Source organism: Amblyraja radiata, chromosome 17 (genome assembly GCF_010909765.2).
Source record: "Amblyraja radiata isolate CabotCenter1 chromosome 17, sAmbRad1.1.pri, whole genome shotgun sequence".
Classification (NCBI taxonomy): domain Eukaryota; kingdom Metazoa; phylum Chordata; class Chondrichthyes; order Rajiformes; family Rajidae; genus Amblyraja; species Amblyraja radiata.
The window spans coordinates 28,690,562-28,707,695 of record NC_045972.1 but is presented as its reverse complement, the minus strand read 5'-3'; the positions used below and the strand labels follow the sequence as shown (position 1 = coordinate 28,707,695).

Sequence of the window (17,134 nt, the reverse complement as noted above, 5' to 3'; positions counted from 1 at the left end):
TCTACACTAACTTCCCTCAATGTCCTAGGGAATATCCTGTCCGGACCTGGAGACTTATCCACTTTTATATTTCTCAAAAGTGTCAGTACTTCCTCTTCTTTGATCCTCATAGTTTCCATAGCTACTCTACTTGTTTCCCTTACCTCACATAATTCAATATCCTTCTCCTTGGTGAATACCGAAGAAAAGAAACTGTTCAATATCTCCCCCATCTCTTTTGGCTCTGCAGATAGTTGGCCACTCTGACTCTCTAATGGACCAATTTTATCCCTCGTTATCCTTTTGCTATTAATATAGCGGTAGAAACCCTTCGGATTTACTTTTACCTTACTTGCCAAAGCAACCTCATATCTTCTTTTAGCTTTTCTAATTTCTTTCTTAAGATTCTTTTTACATTCTTTATACTCCTCAAGCACCTCATTTACTCCATGCTGCCTATAACTATTGTAGATCTCCCTCTTTTTCCGAACCAAGTGTCCAATTTCCCTTGAAAACCATGGCTCTTTACAATTTTTACGATTTCCTTTCAACCGAACAGGGACATAAAGATTCTGTACTCTTAAAATTTCACCTTTAAATGTACTCCATTTCTCTTCCACATCTTTCCCATAAAACAAACTGTCCCAATTTACTCCTTTTAAATCCTTTCGCATCTCCTCAAAGTTAGCCTTTCTCCAATCAAAAATCTCAACCCTAGGTCCAGTTTTGTCCCTCTCCATAATTATATTGAAACTAATGGTATTGTGATCACTGGACCCGAACTGTTCCCCGACGCATACCTCTGCCACCTGACCCATCTCATTTCCTAACAGGAGGTCCAGTACCGCCCCTTCTCTAGTAGGTACTTCTATGTATTGTTGCAAAAAACTATCCTGCACACATTTTACAAACTCCAACCCATCCAGCCCATTTACAGAATGTGTTTCCCAGTCTATGTGTGGAAAATTGAAATCTCCCACAATCACTACCTTGTGCTTACTACTAATATCTGCAATCTCCTTACATATTTGCTCTTCCAATTCTCGCTCCCCATTTGGCGGTCTATAATACACCCCTATAAGTGTTGCTACCCCTTTCCCATTTCTCAGTTCCACCCAAATAGCCTCCCTAGACGAGCCCTCTAATCTATCCTGCCAAAGCACTGCTGTAATATCTTCCCTGATAAGCAATGCAACACCTCCACCTCTTGCCCCTCCAATTCTATCACACCTGAAGCAACGAAATCCTGGAATATTTAGTTTCCAATCACAGCCCTCCTGCAACCATGTTTCAGTGATCGCCACATCATACTTCCAGGTGTCAATCCAGGCTCTAAGTTCATCCACTTTTCTTACAATGCTCCTAGCATTAAAATATACACATTTAAGAAACCCACCCTCTCTTATTCTCTGATTATTTTCTTTTTCTTCTCTCTCCCCTACATTTTGGGTCAGAGTGCTACCATTCTCTGCCCCCTGCTTCACACACTGACTGCTAGCTTTCCCAATTTGAGTCCCTCCCCCCAACCATACTAGTTTAAAGTCTCCCCAGTAGCCTTTGCAAATCTCCCCGCCAGGATATTGGTCCCCCTTGAGTTCAAGTGCAACCCGTCCTTTCTGTACAGGTCCCACCTTCCCCAAAAGAGGTCCCAATGATCCAGAAACTTGAATCCATACCCACTGCACCAGTCCCTCATCCACACATTTATCCTCCACCTCGCTCCATTCCTACTCTCACTGTCGCGTGGCACAGGCAGTAATCCTGAGATTGTTACCTTTCCAGTCCTTCTCCTTAACTCTCTACCTAACTCCCTAAATTCTTCTTTCAGGACCTCTTCTCGTTTTTTACCTATGTCGTTGGTACCTATATGCACCACAACCTCAGGCTCCTCTCCCTCCCATTTCAGGATTTCTTGGACACGTTCAGACACATCCCTGACCCTGGCATATGATGAAAAAATAGGTTGATTAGGCTTGTATTCACTGGAATTTAGAGTGATGAGAGGGGATCTTATAGAAACATATAAAACTCTTAAAGAATTGGACAGGATAGATGCAGGAAAAAAAAAATCCCACAGCACTGCCCCCCCCCCCCCCCACAGTGCCGTAGTTTCTCGCTACTGCCTCTCCCACAGCGCAGTAATTCCTTAGTAATGCCCTTTTAATAGTTTGTTGCTCCCTCAGTACTCCTCCCACAATGAAGCATGCAAACTGATAATAATGGGAGACAAGTGATGGATCTAGCAAAATATGAAGCAGCATCGCTGAGAGCACAAAGCACATGGCATGAATCTGTGTACAAGACATTCACATCTGCTCTGGCAGAAGAACTGCAAGATATTATTTACAATTTATTTCCCCACCTCAATAAACTCCCGGAATTGAGATCACAAATTAGTTCAGTTACTTTGTAATGAAATAATAATTCAGTCTGACTGCATCAAATCCAACGATTCACTGATTTGGTTGAGGTAAGAGAGCACAGATCTGACAGTTCTAATGGAAGGAACAGAATCTCCCAGGTGTGGAGACAGGCAGCGACAGTCCATCAAAGACTTTCTTCAAACACATCAGGCATCGCTCAGAGTCTTGTTCGTCAGCAGGATCTGTTCACCAGGCTTGAAGGCGGGCATCCCCATGTATGGACAACTGGCACAGCGGAACGCATCGCCCAGATAGCACTGCAAAGTCAAGCAGCAACTTTAGAGCTCTTCACACTATTACACAGAGAAAATCAGGCCCAATAAAATAAGAGTAGCAAGGCCATGAGGAGAAAGGGCCAGCAGTATAACAATACAGGGAACATTCACCCATTAGCAGAGGTAAGAGGTCCTTGCAAATAACAGGCAGTATCCAGTGCACAGAGATGATAAATAGAGAGCCAAGAGCTGATCCATGGAGCTCTCCACCAGTTATAATTTGGACAAGGTGGAGGGCCCTAACCCAACTGTTTATTTCACCCCCATCTTCTACATGATAAATCACCCACCTTTCCCCAGTAGTGTCAGCTTGTATTTTGTACACTGAATGGAATATCTGTTGAAAATTATCGATATTAACACCTCCCCCTCTATCAACGCAGTTTGTTTTATCCTACAAGATCAATTTCCCTTAAAAACTCCAATATGATTTTTATTCCTTCTCTCCTAGTTCCTGACACATCTATTTCCAGGATATTACATGAAAGCCCCCAGTGTTATAAGGTTTAATTGGACTCATGCAGAGCAAGACTAGGTCTCTGCATGCTTCATTGATTCTTGTTTCTTACTGCCTTGTTGGGAAGGATTGGACACCAGATCAAGCTCCGATATTCATTTGGGCAATCACACTTTGAGGAAACTTACACTTCCACAAGACGATTTGACCTGCAGGGACTTCACATCTTTGGGTCCTTTCACCACCAACTCTTCTGCGAGACCACATGTGCTGAAAAAGAAAGACCAAGTCATACATAAACACAAGCACCTTGCTTTAACTAATCACAACAGCAGTGAGACCGTGAGAGTTGATGGGTGGACCTGGAGGGAGGGGAGCGCCAAGAGTGATGGGGGGAGGGGGGGGGGGGGGGGGGGGAGTGCCGAAAACGAAGGAAACCAGGAAAGTGGGGGAAGAGGCCTGCTACCACGTGCAATGGCAGGCACTAGTTAAAACTGTTCGGTGAACTTTTTTAACTTTGCCAAAACATGGCGACACTTGTGTACTGCCTAGGTGAGGTCTGCTGTATGATTTTACCGAGTTGTATGAAAAACAAAACATTTCACTGTACCTCGGTATATATGACAATAAAGTATAATTGACTCATTAAATCATTGGAGAGATCAACTGGGAGCGCCCCTCGTGGAGGGCAAAAGCAATGACAGCGCCCCTTGGGAGGGTTTTGGAGGTGGTGGGAAGGGCATGTTGATTTGGGGAGGTGGACACCTGAAATTGGAGGGGCAAAGCGAAAGGTGTTGTTTACAGAGAGTGGGTACAGAAGGAGGAAGATCTGAGTAGCTGGCATCACAGACACAACATGACTTGAAGTAGATGATTCACGTGATCACCACAGTACTGAAGGGCTTGAGTGCGAGCAGGACACTGACCAGTTTTTACAGGCACGCTTTTTCTTTTTGCTGTCTCCACAATTCATGACCCGGAGCGAGGCTGGGTCAGGTTTCTTTAAATCATTTTCGTCCAGCAACTCGTCAGAATCTATGAAATCCTGTGAAAGAACAGGAAGGGAAAATCTGTTACTGAATGGACTGAATTCCTTCCCATTGTTTTCTTGGATGAGCACCCGACACCTCCAACCCAACAGATTCCATCATGCAGATATTACAGCTCAGAGCAGCATCTCTTTCTACGTATACATCCCTTTAATAATAAAAGATGTGAGAAAGATGTGCCAGTGCGGAGTAGAGCAATGGAAGAGCACAGCTTTGACTGGTAGCTTTGGATGTTCCCTCTCCATGATGTTCCCTTGGAGAACCGCAAGCTAAAGGGTTTTCATCATTCTCAGTGCGTGGGAGCCTCGGCCTCGAGCAGCATTTGATCAGCAGCAAAATATCACAACAATCCAGTTTTAATTGTCATATGTAGATTAACACGATGTCAACGTTACAATGAAATGTGTTTGACAAGACAACGGGTCACCTCAACAATAATATAACAAGGATAAGATAAAAATGACATTGGTAAGATAAAAAGACAATAATAAAATAATCAACATATATGATGTGAAATGGCCTGATGGTAAAAACTGTTCTTAAGTCTGGTGGTACGTGCAGCCATGCTCCTGTGTCGTCTGCCTGACGGTAACAAGAATAGTCTGCGTGCTGGGTGGCTGTGGTCCTTGATGATACTGTGTGCCTTCCGCAGGCACCGCCGGTGGAAAATGTCCTGAATGGCCGGGAGACAGTTGCCAGTGATGTGCTGTGTCGCCTTCACCACTCTCTGTAGTGATTTGCGACTGTGGGCAGAACAGTTCCCGTTTCAGACTGTGATGCAGCCCATCAGCAGACTCTCGATGGTGCAACTGTAGAACTTTGTGAGGATGCTGCCGTTCGTGTCAAACTTCCTCAGTCTTCTCAGGAAAAAGAGCCGCTGGCGGACTTTCTTAGTTATTGTGTCCGTGTGCAGTGTCCAGGAGAGGTCCTCAGTGATGTGCACACAGAGGAACTTGAAGCTGCTGACCCTTTCAATCTCAGCATCACCGATATGGATGGGGAGGTGTCCACTCCCCTGCTGTCTTCTGTAGTCCACGATCATCTCTTTAGTTTTGCGAACATTGAGAGGTTATTTTCCTGGCACCAGCTGTTTAGTGCCCTTACCTTCTCCCTATAGGCCATCTCATTGTTGTCTGTGATGAGGCCCAGGAAGGTTGTGTCGTCAGCAAACTTTAGGATGATGTTTGAGCTGTGCTTAGCAGTACAGTCGTGCGTGAACAGGGAGTACAGGAGAGGACTGAGCACACAGCCCTGTGGTGTGCCTTTGTTGAAGATCAGTGAGGAAGAGGTGTGGCTGCCAATTCTCACCACCTGGGGCCTGCCCGTCAGGAAGTCGAATATCCAGCCGCAGATGGAGGTCTCCAGTCCAAGATCAAGGAGCTTGGGGACGAGTTTTGAGGGAATGATAGTGTTGAATGCCGAGCTGTAGTCAATGAAGAGCATTCTCACATATGTATTCCCTTTGTCCAGGTGGGTGAGCGCAGTGTGAGTTGCCATGGCGATGGCATCGTCCGTGGCCCTGTTTGGTATATACGCAAACTGAAGAGGGTCCAAGGTGTCAGCAGGGAGAGAGGAGCAGATGTGAGTTTTGATTAGCCGCTCGAAGCACTTCATGATGACCGATGTCAGTGCGACAGAACGGTAGTCATTTAAACAGGTTTCTTTGGAACAGGAATGATGGTGAATGTTTTGAAGGGTGTGGGAACCACAGACTGACTCAGGGAGAGGTTGAAGATAGTGGTGAATCTGGCAGTTGATCAGCGTCGCCCTGAGAGCGCGCCCTGGAATACCATCCGGCCCTGGAGCTTTGCGGTAGTTGACCTTTTAGAAGGTCTGCCTCACGTCTGCCGTTTGTAGGGTCAGTGAGGTAGTCCCCCTGCACACCTGTGGGCTCACGGTGGGTGCTGTGTTGTCTGTATCCAACCGGGCGTAAAAGGTGTTAAGCTCATCCGGGAGCGATGCGGTCGGCTGAACAGTGCTCCTATTTTTCCCTTTGTAGTCTGTGATGCAGCATAATCCACTCCACCTTTGTCTGGGGTCAGAACTGTAGTAGTTAGATTCCACTTTGTTTCTGTAGTCTCTCTTGGCTTTCGTGATGGACTTCCGGAGGTCATATCTGACTGCTTTGTAGGCGTCGGGGTCCCCTGAGTTGAAGGCAGTGATCCGTGCTTTGAGTTTAGCGTGAATTTCCCGTCCGACCCAGGGTTTCTGATTTGGGTAAGTGCAGATGGTGGCTTCTGGAGCAAATCATCGATGCACTTACTTATGTAGCCTAAGACAGAGGCTTGAAATAAAATCAGAAAACGTCTGGAACAAACATTTGATGAGGCAGCTTCCAACAGAAGCAAGAAAATAAATTGTAGGAGCCCAAGCTGAGATATACAAATCATCATAAGACATGGGTCTAATGCTGGCTAATGTTGTGCCTCTATTTAAGAAGGGCTGCAAGGATAAGCCTGTGAACTAAAGACCACTAAGTCAAACATCTATAGTAGGTATATGGAATGAACTTCCTAGGAGGTAGTTGAGGCAGGTACTATCACAACATTTAAAAAACATTTAGGCAGCTACATGAATAGGAGAGTTTTAGAAGGACATGGGCCCAATCAGGCAGGTGGGACTAGTGCAGATGGTGCATGTTGGTCAGTGTGGGCAAGTTGGGCCGAACAGCCTGTTTCCACACTGTGACTCTATGACTGAGAGATCCCACCACAAACAGGAGAAGGTAATGGTGACAAGAGGAATCCCACCACTAACACAGAAAGGTTGCAGGTACAGAGGGATCTCACCACATTATACAGGGTAAGGCAATGAGGAATTAAGGATCTTACCACACCAACTATGGAAAGGTAGTGGGGACTGAGGGATCTCAACACAAACAGAGTAAGGTAGTGTGGAGGGAGGGATATCGCCACATTGAACAGGCAAAGGTAGTGAGGATTGAGGGATCTCACCACATCGTCGTCATTCATATCGGTAGCTGACAAGGTCCAAGCCTTTGCTGCATTGGGGTCCAACTGTAGCTTCTCTGGAATAGTAAATTCCATCAATTAGTCCAACTGCCTGCACCCGCTCCTTAACAGCCTCCTATCTTCCACCCACCCGCCGTCACCTGATAGCATTGCAGCCGGCCACATTACCTTGTACATTACATTACATGAAAAGACAATCACTTTCCTGCTGCTCACCGGTGAATACACCCATTCCATCATCTTCAAACCTTGGGAGCTGCCTGTGAAGTGATCTCTATTAACAATTTTACATATAACTGGATTGTAGCATCTTTTATCGCTACCAAAAATGAATTTGTTTGACTGGTGGATTTACTATCTTGGTTACATACCAGAAACTCCATTGTGGTTAGCCTATAGCATAAAAACATGACAAGGAAAACCCATGAAGAACAGTGGAAACAGGGACATTGTATAGACCGGGAGCTGCGTTCTGGGGGCAAATCTGTGCTTTACCTGCCCTGGGACAGTTAAGTGTGGTGGAGACTTCATTTTACATCATTCTAATATTGTGGATTAATAAGACATTCTCATCATGCTTATAGTTGCAAAGTGACTTTCCCCTTTGACTGCTTACCAACACTTACCTGGTGCCTGGTTGTTTTTTTTAACAAACGACAGTTTGAGTTGAGACGAGGATCCGACTTCAAAGTCTGGTTTCTTGGCCTTTATTCCGTGCTTCACCAAGTTGCCACTTGGGGAGCCGATGCCATGGTCTATGGAACTTAGTTGATCAGCAGTTAAAAGTTCTTTTCCCATCTGTGACAAAGTCAGTGGTACAATCACTGCTGATGTGTGTGCAAAGTGGAGCTGGAACAAACCACAGCAATGCAGGAACAATGAAGCACAGGGACCCCAATGCCACTGCCATTGGTTTGTTGACTACGTACATTTATGGAACAGAGCAACTGAGCGGCAAGTTTCTTGCGCAAGCACGAGTGGCAAACACCTGCCTCAGGTTGCAGCGAAAGAAATGCAGCTGGGCTAATGCTCCAGTGTCGGGGGAAACAAAGTCGGCAAGTGCGAATCTTTAAGGTTAGAGGAGACATTTTAAACATTTGAAAAAGAGGATAACAAAAGGAAAGGGCCTGTTACACTATCAGAAATGTAACCTGAGCAAAGGCATGGATCTAGTCCAATGAACTCTTCACAGCTGTCTTTATAAAAGGACAGGGAACACAGGCACTGACATCAAAGAGTAATGTGCGATGCATTGAATGTGATTATACATAACGCCTCCTCTCCAGCCCTTCAGGCATCCCAATCGCTCCTACTCTCTGAGAATCTCTGGAATTCTCTGCCACAGAATGTAGTTGAGGCCAGTTCATTGGCTATATTTAAGAGGGAGTTAGATGTGGCCCTTGTGGCTAAAGGGATCAGGGGGTATGGAGAGAAAGCAGGTACAGGATACTGAGTTGGATGATCAGCCATGATCATATTGAATGGCGGTGCAGGCTCGAAGGGCTGAATGGCCTACTCCTGCACCTATTTTCTATGTTTCTACAGTCGACACCCTCCTCTCACCAACCCATCAGGCCACCCTGATGTCCTCCTCATGCCCTTTCCACAGGAACTCTCCAAGCTGCTCCTTCATTTTACTCATCTGTAACCTAAAAAACCCCACCCGAGCCACTTCACCCCCACCTCTCACCTCCTACATGGCTCATTCTCTCCTTCAACACTCCAGCCTCCATACATGTATGTACTCCCCACTCTAGCACAGTAAAAGATCCTCTCCAGAATAATACTACACCTGCTTAGCTGTAGTAGACCACCCTTACCCCTTCGGCGTGTCCCCATCTCTCAGCATGTCCAATTTCCCAGACCGCTCTCTTTACAAAACAACACTCCATCCCCCAATGACATTCCCGGCTCGTACCGCACCAAGAGGGCAGTTTTCTCATTTTCTGGATAGTGCGACTATCTGGTCTGAACCATACCTCACAGATCTCCGTAAAGCCAGCCATTTTAAGCAGAGAGGCGAGCTGGGACGCAGTCTTCAATCTCCCATTATCACCTAATGCAAAGAAAAGACAGTGGTAAAGAGCAGCAACCTTCACATTAATGACTGATATTATGCTTTTAAGACCTAGTGAATGCTGGTTTAACCCTCGACTACTGCATGCTGAGACTTGAAGGAAGATGCTTGATGAGAGGATGATCAAATACCTGTGAAAGCAGGATGCATTAAAGCAGCAGGAAGCATGCTGGAAATGTGCTGGACACGCAGGCATCAGCAAACATTTCTGTTCACTGCCCTGGGTGGTCTCCTGCCCCAGCACTACAGAGCAACACCACTTGCTACTGCTGTGACTTGAAAGGTGAGACAGACCAGAGACAAAGATTCATCAGAACATAGAGGCCTTTGAGTGGGCAGACATCGTTGGGGATGGGATAATGAGACTATACTCCAACAGTTTTTCCACTCCACAGTGGATGGCCCTGCCCATTAATTTCAAAATGAATGAATGAAGAAGCAGGACCACAGCTGGAACACTGTGAACGTTAAGCCTCGGGATAATCTGGCATAACAGCCATTACATTAGAGCCTGAAGATTTGAACAGAAAAAAATTGCATTTCATTCATCTTGTGTGTTGACTTAAGCCTGATTGATGAGTAGGAATTCATTAGAACTGGTGGCAGACATCTGGAAGAGCAGTCACAAGGCAGTCTGTGGTCCAATGTTCAAGAACGCTAATGTCAACAGGAATCTGTTTTTATTGGTTAATACTACCATAATATTTACTATATTATTGATATCTGAATGATAAATTTCAATTTGGGTTTGGCCAAAACAATTTAATTAATTAAAAAAAAACGTTTCCCGAGGGTGGATCTAAGACAAGTATTGCTTCCCAATTACTAGCGGTGTTACAAAACCTACCTTCAGCGGCGCTGCAGATCTGCCACGGGCTGTGTGTGCGACTCCGGCGCCTTTGGAGGAGGGGGGGGGGGGCGGGATTAAAATGCAGATTTGTATCGCTTGTCGGAGAGGGATTTCCTCGGGCTGCTAGTAGATGAAGAAAAATCGATCGAAACTTCCTTTCCCGTTTTTTAAATTTTTTTATTAATATAAATCGCTGGACAATTTAATAGTTGGATTAAAGTAAAAGGCGACTTCGAAGGCCCTCAACGCCTTCAACGTGACGGATCGTAATATCAGGACAAAACAAAGGGTACGTCGTTTATTTCACATATAATCTTGCTTCTTGGGGCGGCTTTAGTCTAATTTTACGATGCGAAAATGTTATTTAGTCCCCAAACGATTCGGCCGTGTCTTGCCTGCCGATATGGGGTTAAAATTCACTGCAACGGCAACGTTCCAATCGATCACATGCCAGAAACACCCACTCGCAAGATGATTACATTTCTCTTTTTTTTGGACAATCATGTCATAAGAGCATCTAAATCGTCTATATTTTGTGTAATTGTCTAACCGTTATCAATATTTTTATACTAAATATCCACAACAGTTTTAGTCAGATGTATTGCGCAAAAAATAATAATTTTGATTATGAGAGTGGATGTTTCTAGATTAATTATGGGAATTAAACATTAAATTCCTTCCATTTGCATATGTTCATGACAGTAAAATTTCCCTGCTGTTTGACTCGACTTGATATCTCACTTTTGAAAGCTTCTCACTGGCCAGAAATCCCCTTACCTGACACTCTGAATCGACCACTGCAAGCTCCGACCACATGCTTCCAAAGTCAGTCTTTTCCCGATTTAAGACCTTAACATATGGACCAGTCCTATACTTCTCCCTAACTACTTCAAAACTAATAGAATTATGGTCACTTACACCAGTCACTTGCCACCTCATTCCCTATTAGGTGGTCCAGTGTTTCAACCTCCCGAGTCGGAATCCCTTATATTGATTAATTAAGTTTGCTTGGACAAATTTAACAAACTCTCTCTCTCGCACCCCATCCTACACATGGGGTGCGAGAGAGAGTTCTACACATTATAGAGGACCCAGTCAATTTCAGGGAAGTTGAAATCTCGCATTAATAATACCCTGTTATATTTACAGCCATCTGCAACCTCCCTAGACATCTGTTCCTCTAATTCACCCTGTCAATTGGGAGGTCGATAATGCAGTCCCATCAAAATGATGCTCCCTTCCTGTTTTTAAATGCCACCCATATGACCTCACTAAACGATCCTCCAAGAATAGCCTCTCTTTACTGTAATTATGTTTCCTTGATCAAAAAGCCCCCCCCCAAATTTCCCCAAATTTTGGCTTCACTCGTACCTGGATCCAGGACCTGCAACAGAATCACAACAGGCCCCAGTACTCACATTCCAAAATTTCTTGCTTTAAATGCATACCATAAAAAAACAACAACATTCCTGCGTACATTAGGACTACATACTTCCTTGTTTCTGCATGTCACCAGGAGCTGCCCCTCTATGACAAACTGTCTCACTCTCCCAACACTCCAATAACTGTCTTGTTCCCTGTGGCACCTGCCTGTTCAGGGGCATAATACACGCCCTTCCACTTTCTCCCTCTCCACCTTCCTGAATTCTGAACACGAGTTCATGATGTTACTTCCGTTCCATGGGGACTCATAGACATAGGCTGAGTGATTGTTTTTCAGAACCACCTTCTTCAGTTATGAATTTGGGAGCTACTGGCATAGTTAAACAATTTCATATGTAGTCACTAGCAATGATCTTCCCGCCAGTCCCAGCTCTTGCTCCGCCATCTTTAGTTTAGTGACTTGTCCCACTTATACCTCCTTTTGCCTTTCATATCCATTCAGATCATTGAATCTGTATTGCCTGATGAAATCACTCGAATATTTTCCAGTTCCAACAGGAGGTCATAGACAATGTCAAGTCTATTTCTGTGTTCACAGTTGCCATCTAACCTGTGCATTTCCAGATGTTGTAATTTTACTTTTTCAACTTAACACATTAAATGTTTTATCATCATCACCATCTGCATTTTATCACTTATATATTTTGTAAAGCTTGCACAAGAACTTATGTTACACTGCATATCAAAAGTCCAAAGTACAATGCTACCTGATATACACCCGGGCTCCTTGAAGTAAAATCTTCCTCCAGGCTTCAGAATTCGAGCTATTTCAGCAAATACGTCAAAACTGTGCAGAGTGGTAGACTCTGGCACGACACCAGAGAGCACAACGTCAAAGCTGGAGTCCTTGTGAGCAGCTGAAAATAGAACAGAGGGTGATTCACAGTCTGACACACTGACAACCGTCTACATGACATACAAGGGGCAGCAGCCACTGTACAATCAACAGGACCCTAGTGCCATGCAACATCAAAGGCAGCTTATTAATGCAGACAAGGAGTTGCAGATGCTAGAATCTTGAACAAAACACAATGTGTTGGGGGAATTCGGCAGGTCAGGCAGTATCAATGGAGCAAATGGGCAGATGATATTTCGGGTCAGTATCCTTCTTCAAACTGATCAGTCTGAAAAAGGGTCCAAATCCAAAAGGTCATCTGTCCATTCTCTCCACAGATGCTGCTTGATCCACTGATTTTCTCCAGCATGTTGTGTTTTGCTCATTTATTTGTATAGCTAGATATTAAACAAATACTATAACTGGATAATATATCTAATAAAGAAGAGTCTTTTCACTTTACACAGATATTTGTAGAATATGCAATATATCAGCATGAGTTAGAGATCATGCAGGAATTTGTAGGTCAGTGCTGAGAATAAAGGGCCCTGGAACAAAGCAGGAAATTATGATTGGAGCAGAACGTGGACATGAGAGACTGCACGTATTGAAATCTGGAAAAACAAACAATCTGCGGGGGAAACTCAGCCGGTGAGCAGCTTTGGATTAGAGTACTATTTGTGTAGAGGATAAATCTTTCACCCTACAAAATTTCTATTGCAGTTTCTCGAGGATATTGACAATGGACGAACCAGAACTTAATTAGCCAAAAACTGTGGGGAACTGCACCGAGGAAGTGTTAATGGGAACATGATGTTCCACAGAGAGATAATGCACAGCACAGGAAAATGTCAGCAACTCACTGGTGTGTGTCCAGCTACCTGACTTCAGCCAGTTATAGACCATGGCTGAGTATGGGGCAAAACAGTAACTAGTTCATCAAGAAGGAGTCAAAAATCATGAAGTTTTAAGATCAAAATTGTATTGGTCAGATCACTGGATCAAAGTCATGAATATCAGGCACAAAGTTGAAAAAGTTATTTCTGAGACATAGCCAGCATGTGTAAAAGCCAGCCATAGCATTGGAAGACATAATGTACAGACCTGACCTCTGAACATCAAGTAGTAAGTGGGAGCTAATGCTAGCACAGTCTGGGCAAGATGTCCAGTGCCGAGTATAGAAGCCGTGCTGACTGTGCAAGCTGAGCACAGGTCAGTCACCTGAGGGTAGTATAAAAATGCAGCTTGTAGTGCCACAGCTCGAGTGACCCAGGTTCAAACTTGACCTCGTGTGCTATTTTGTAGTTTATATGTTCTCCCAGTGATTGCATGGGTTTCCCACAGTGACTATGGATTCCTCGCACATCCCAAAGATGTCCCGGTTGGTGATGAATCGGCCGCAATAACGTAGCAACCCTAAATGTGTAGATTAGTCGCAGCATCTGGCGGTTGAAGGGAATTTGGAGAGAATAAAAATGGGATTAATGTAGGACCAGTGTAAATGCGAGTCGAAGGACCTGTTTCCATGCTGTATGACTCATTGGTTAAGCAGTTAGGGAGAACTGATATGCTGTGAATATTGACAATGGACTGTGGAAACACCAAATTGGTTATTGTCCCATGGTTTGAGGCACAATTGCAGAAACTGGAGGATTCTGGTCTCCAAGCTAAAGGAAGGAACTTATTAAGCTGGAAAAAGTACAGAAAAGATTCATAAGAGTGTTACCAGAACTGGGGGGCTTGAGTTATAATGCTTTTCACTGTATCATGGTATATGTGGCAATAATAAACCAATCCCCCCCTCCCCCATCATTAACATAAGTTGTAAATATCTGAGGGCTAAGAACTGACTCTTGGACCACTGCACTATTTACCCCATTCCCGCCTGTCTAAAAAGGACTTATTTATGCTCTGTGTTCTGTGTGATAACTAATCCTTATTCCATGCTGACACACCATAAGCTCTTATCTTGTGCACCAGCCACGAGGCATCTTGCACGAGGTCACATGCACTTGCCAAGTAACCCCATCGGGACTCGCACCAATTTCTCCCCTCCCCTTCCACCTACATTCCTTCCTCGAGTTTCACATTTCTTATTTCACATTTTTTATTTTGTCTCATAAGTTCTGCCTTTTCATTTCTGGCCTCTGTCCATCTCTCTGCCTGTAAAAAAAACACCCTTCCCTGTATAAACCTATTACCTGCCATGCTTTGTCATCCTTCCTGCTTTCTTCCCCCCGCCCACAATCTGTCTGAAAAAGGTTCACGACACAAATCTATGTTTTACAGAAGTGCTGCCTGACCCACTGAGTTACTCCAGCATTTGTGTTTTTTAAAGGTGTTGATGGACAGACGAGAGTGATTCAGGAGAAATGTTACAAAGGAGTGGGAAGAGAAATTGACATGGGATTGCTCTACTGGGAGCTGGCAGGAGTCGAATGACCAAGTTATGGACAAGCTGGTAAGAGTTCTTATCAGACACAGTACTAAAAGCTGCATTTTGTTAAAAGGTGATAGGGGGAGAAAGCGACTACGTAGTCTTGTTCTCCATACTTACATAGCTGAAGCCTCTCAATGTTTTCCATTGCTACATTTCCTGAAGAACCAGTAACTGCCCGAATGTCCTGCACCAGCTTGGAATTGGATTCAGCTGTGGTCAAATCATCCCAGATCACTACCACATAGTGTCCTGGCTTTATATCAAACTGATCCATTGTAAACCTGTTTTAGAAGAAGAAGTAAATATTACATAATTACATCAGTCGCAGATGTGAAGGAAGTGAAATCTACACGATTATTCACCATGGAGAGCTGGGGAATACAATCTAAAAAAACAGTGAGGATGGGGTGAAAGTAGGGATTGTGCTGATTGGGAGAAGGCAAGGCTCAGGATAAGGAGGGAGGAAGGTATGCAAGTAGGGAGGTGGAGGGAAGTAGAATGTAGGTGCTTAGTTATGAGATGGAGCAATTTCAACTGCGATAAGAAAAGTTCCATAGAACATATATCATAAAAAAGTACAGCACAGGGTCAGGCTCGTTGACCCACTATGTCTGTGCCGAACATGATGCCTGGCTAAATAAATCTCATCAGCCTGCACATGATACATACCCCTCCATTCCCTGCATATCTATGTGCCCATCTACCGTATCTGCCATCTATCCTATCCACACCTCTCAATTATATGCACTTCTATCAGGTCTCCGCTCAGCCTCTGATGCTCCAGAGACAGCAATACAAGTTTGTTCCATCTCTCCTTATAGTAATATCCTCTAATCCAGGCAACAATCTGGTAAACCTCTTCTGCACCACCTCCAAAGTCTCCACATCCTTTCTCCAAAGGGCAACCAGCATTGCACTCAATATTCCAAATGTGGCCTAACTGAATTCTTATAAAGCTGCAAAATGACTGTCGTATTCAATGCCCTGTTCAATAAAAGGAAGCATACTAAATGCCTTCTTTACTTTATATTTACTTTACACTTCCCCCTTGCATTGGACCTCCCAAAGTGCAATATCTTATACATGCATGGATTACATAGAACAGTACAGCGCAGGGACAGGTTCTTTGGTCCACAATATTTGTGCAGAATATGATGCCCAGTTAAACTGTTCTCACCTGTCAAATGATCTATATCCCTTTATTCCACACACTTCCTTGGGGAAAAGGTTCTGATTGTCTACTCTATCTATGCCTCTCATATTAAACCGGCTTCTTCCTGTCTTTCCACACACCTGATCACCGACCCCATCGGAAATGTTGTAATCTCTTCTGCACCTCCTTCAAGTACTTGACAACCTCTAGTTAAAGAAATTCCTCCTCATTTCCATTCTAAAGGTACGCCCATTAATAGAAGCTGGGATGTTACATTATAGTTGCACAAGATGTTGGTGAGGCCACATTTGGCGCATTGTGTTCAGTTTTGGTCACCCTGCTATAGGAAGGATGCTGTTAAGATAGAAAAGGTGCAGAGAAGATTTACAAGGATGTTGCCAAGACTTGAGGACCTGAGCTCCAGAGAGAGGTTGGGCAGGCAAGAACTTTATTCCTTGGAGTGCAGGAGGATGAGGGGTGATCGTATAAAGGAGTATAAGGTCATGAGGAGAACAGATACACAGTCTATTACTCAGAGTAGGGGACTTAAGAACCACATGGACTGTTATGGGCATATGGCTGCCAGATGAGGTAATTGAGGATGAGGGGAATGTGGAACAAGTTGTCAGAGGAAGTGACTGAGGCAGGTTCAATTATTAAGTTTAACAGGTATTTAGACATTTATATAGATATGAATGGTTTAAAGGGACATCAGCCAAATGCAGAGAAATTAGTCAAAAGGTCTGTTTCTGTGCTGTATAACTGGGATTAATTCCCCTTGATTATAATCCTAGTGATGAGTCCATAGTGTCCCCCACCCTCCAGTGCACAATCCCAAACCCGCTCGCTCACTCCTGCCCTCACTGCAACATATCCACCTCCTCTGTGCCCAAGAACACGCAACACCCCTGTACAGGCAACACCGCTTCAACCCCCATGTACTGGCAGCACCTCTTCTGCACCGTCCTATTACTGCCCCTCGGTGCCCAACACCCACCATTGCCCCGTCCTCCTCCTCCCACCATTGCCCCGATCCTCATGCCTCCACCAGAAGCCCACCTCTTTAACTCACCGCCCGGCCGACAAACAACCCCGTCACTCGGCCGCCAACAAGCCCGTCACTCGCCGCAGTCCCGGGACTCGAGCTCCTGCGCACGGTGTCGCGCGGGTGACGTTCCGTG

The 17,134-nt window shown here is 44.6% G+C and overlaps 1 protein-coding gene across 4 annotated transcripts; it reads right to left on the bottom strand.

Moving 5' to 3' along the window:
- Positions 1–2,316: 2,316 nt before the first annotated feature.
- Positions 2,317–17,134, bottom strand: ciapin1 (cytokine induced apoptosis inhibitor 1). 4 transcript variants are annotated; one of them, XM_033035945.1, is made up of 9 exons: positions 17,026–17,134; positions 14,918–15,081; positions 12,233–12,382; positions 9,135–9,211; positions 7,782–7,953; positions 7,138–7,211; positions 4,061–4,179; positions 3,323–3,404; positions 2,317–2,659 (listed from the first exon to the last, which is right to left on the bottom strand). In XM_033035945.1, exons 2-9 carry the CDS (start codon positions 15,072–15,074, stop codon positions 2,549–2,551), a joined length of 942 nt encoding a protein of 313 aa, XP_032891836.1. In that variant the 5' UTR covers positions 15,075–15,081; positions 17,026–17,134; the 3' UTR covers positions 2,317–2,548. The 4 variants fall into 4 exon arrangements, with proteins under 4 accessions (XP_032891836.1, XP_032891838.1, XP_032891839.1 ...); XM_033035947.1 differs by having other exon boundaries at positions 17,013–17,129; XM_033035948.1 differs by lacking the exon at positions 17,026–17,134 and adding an exon at positions 16,976–16,999.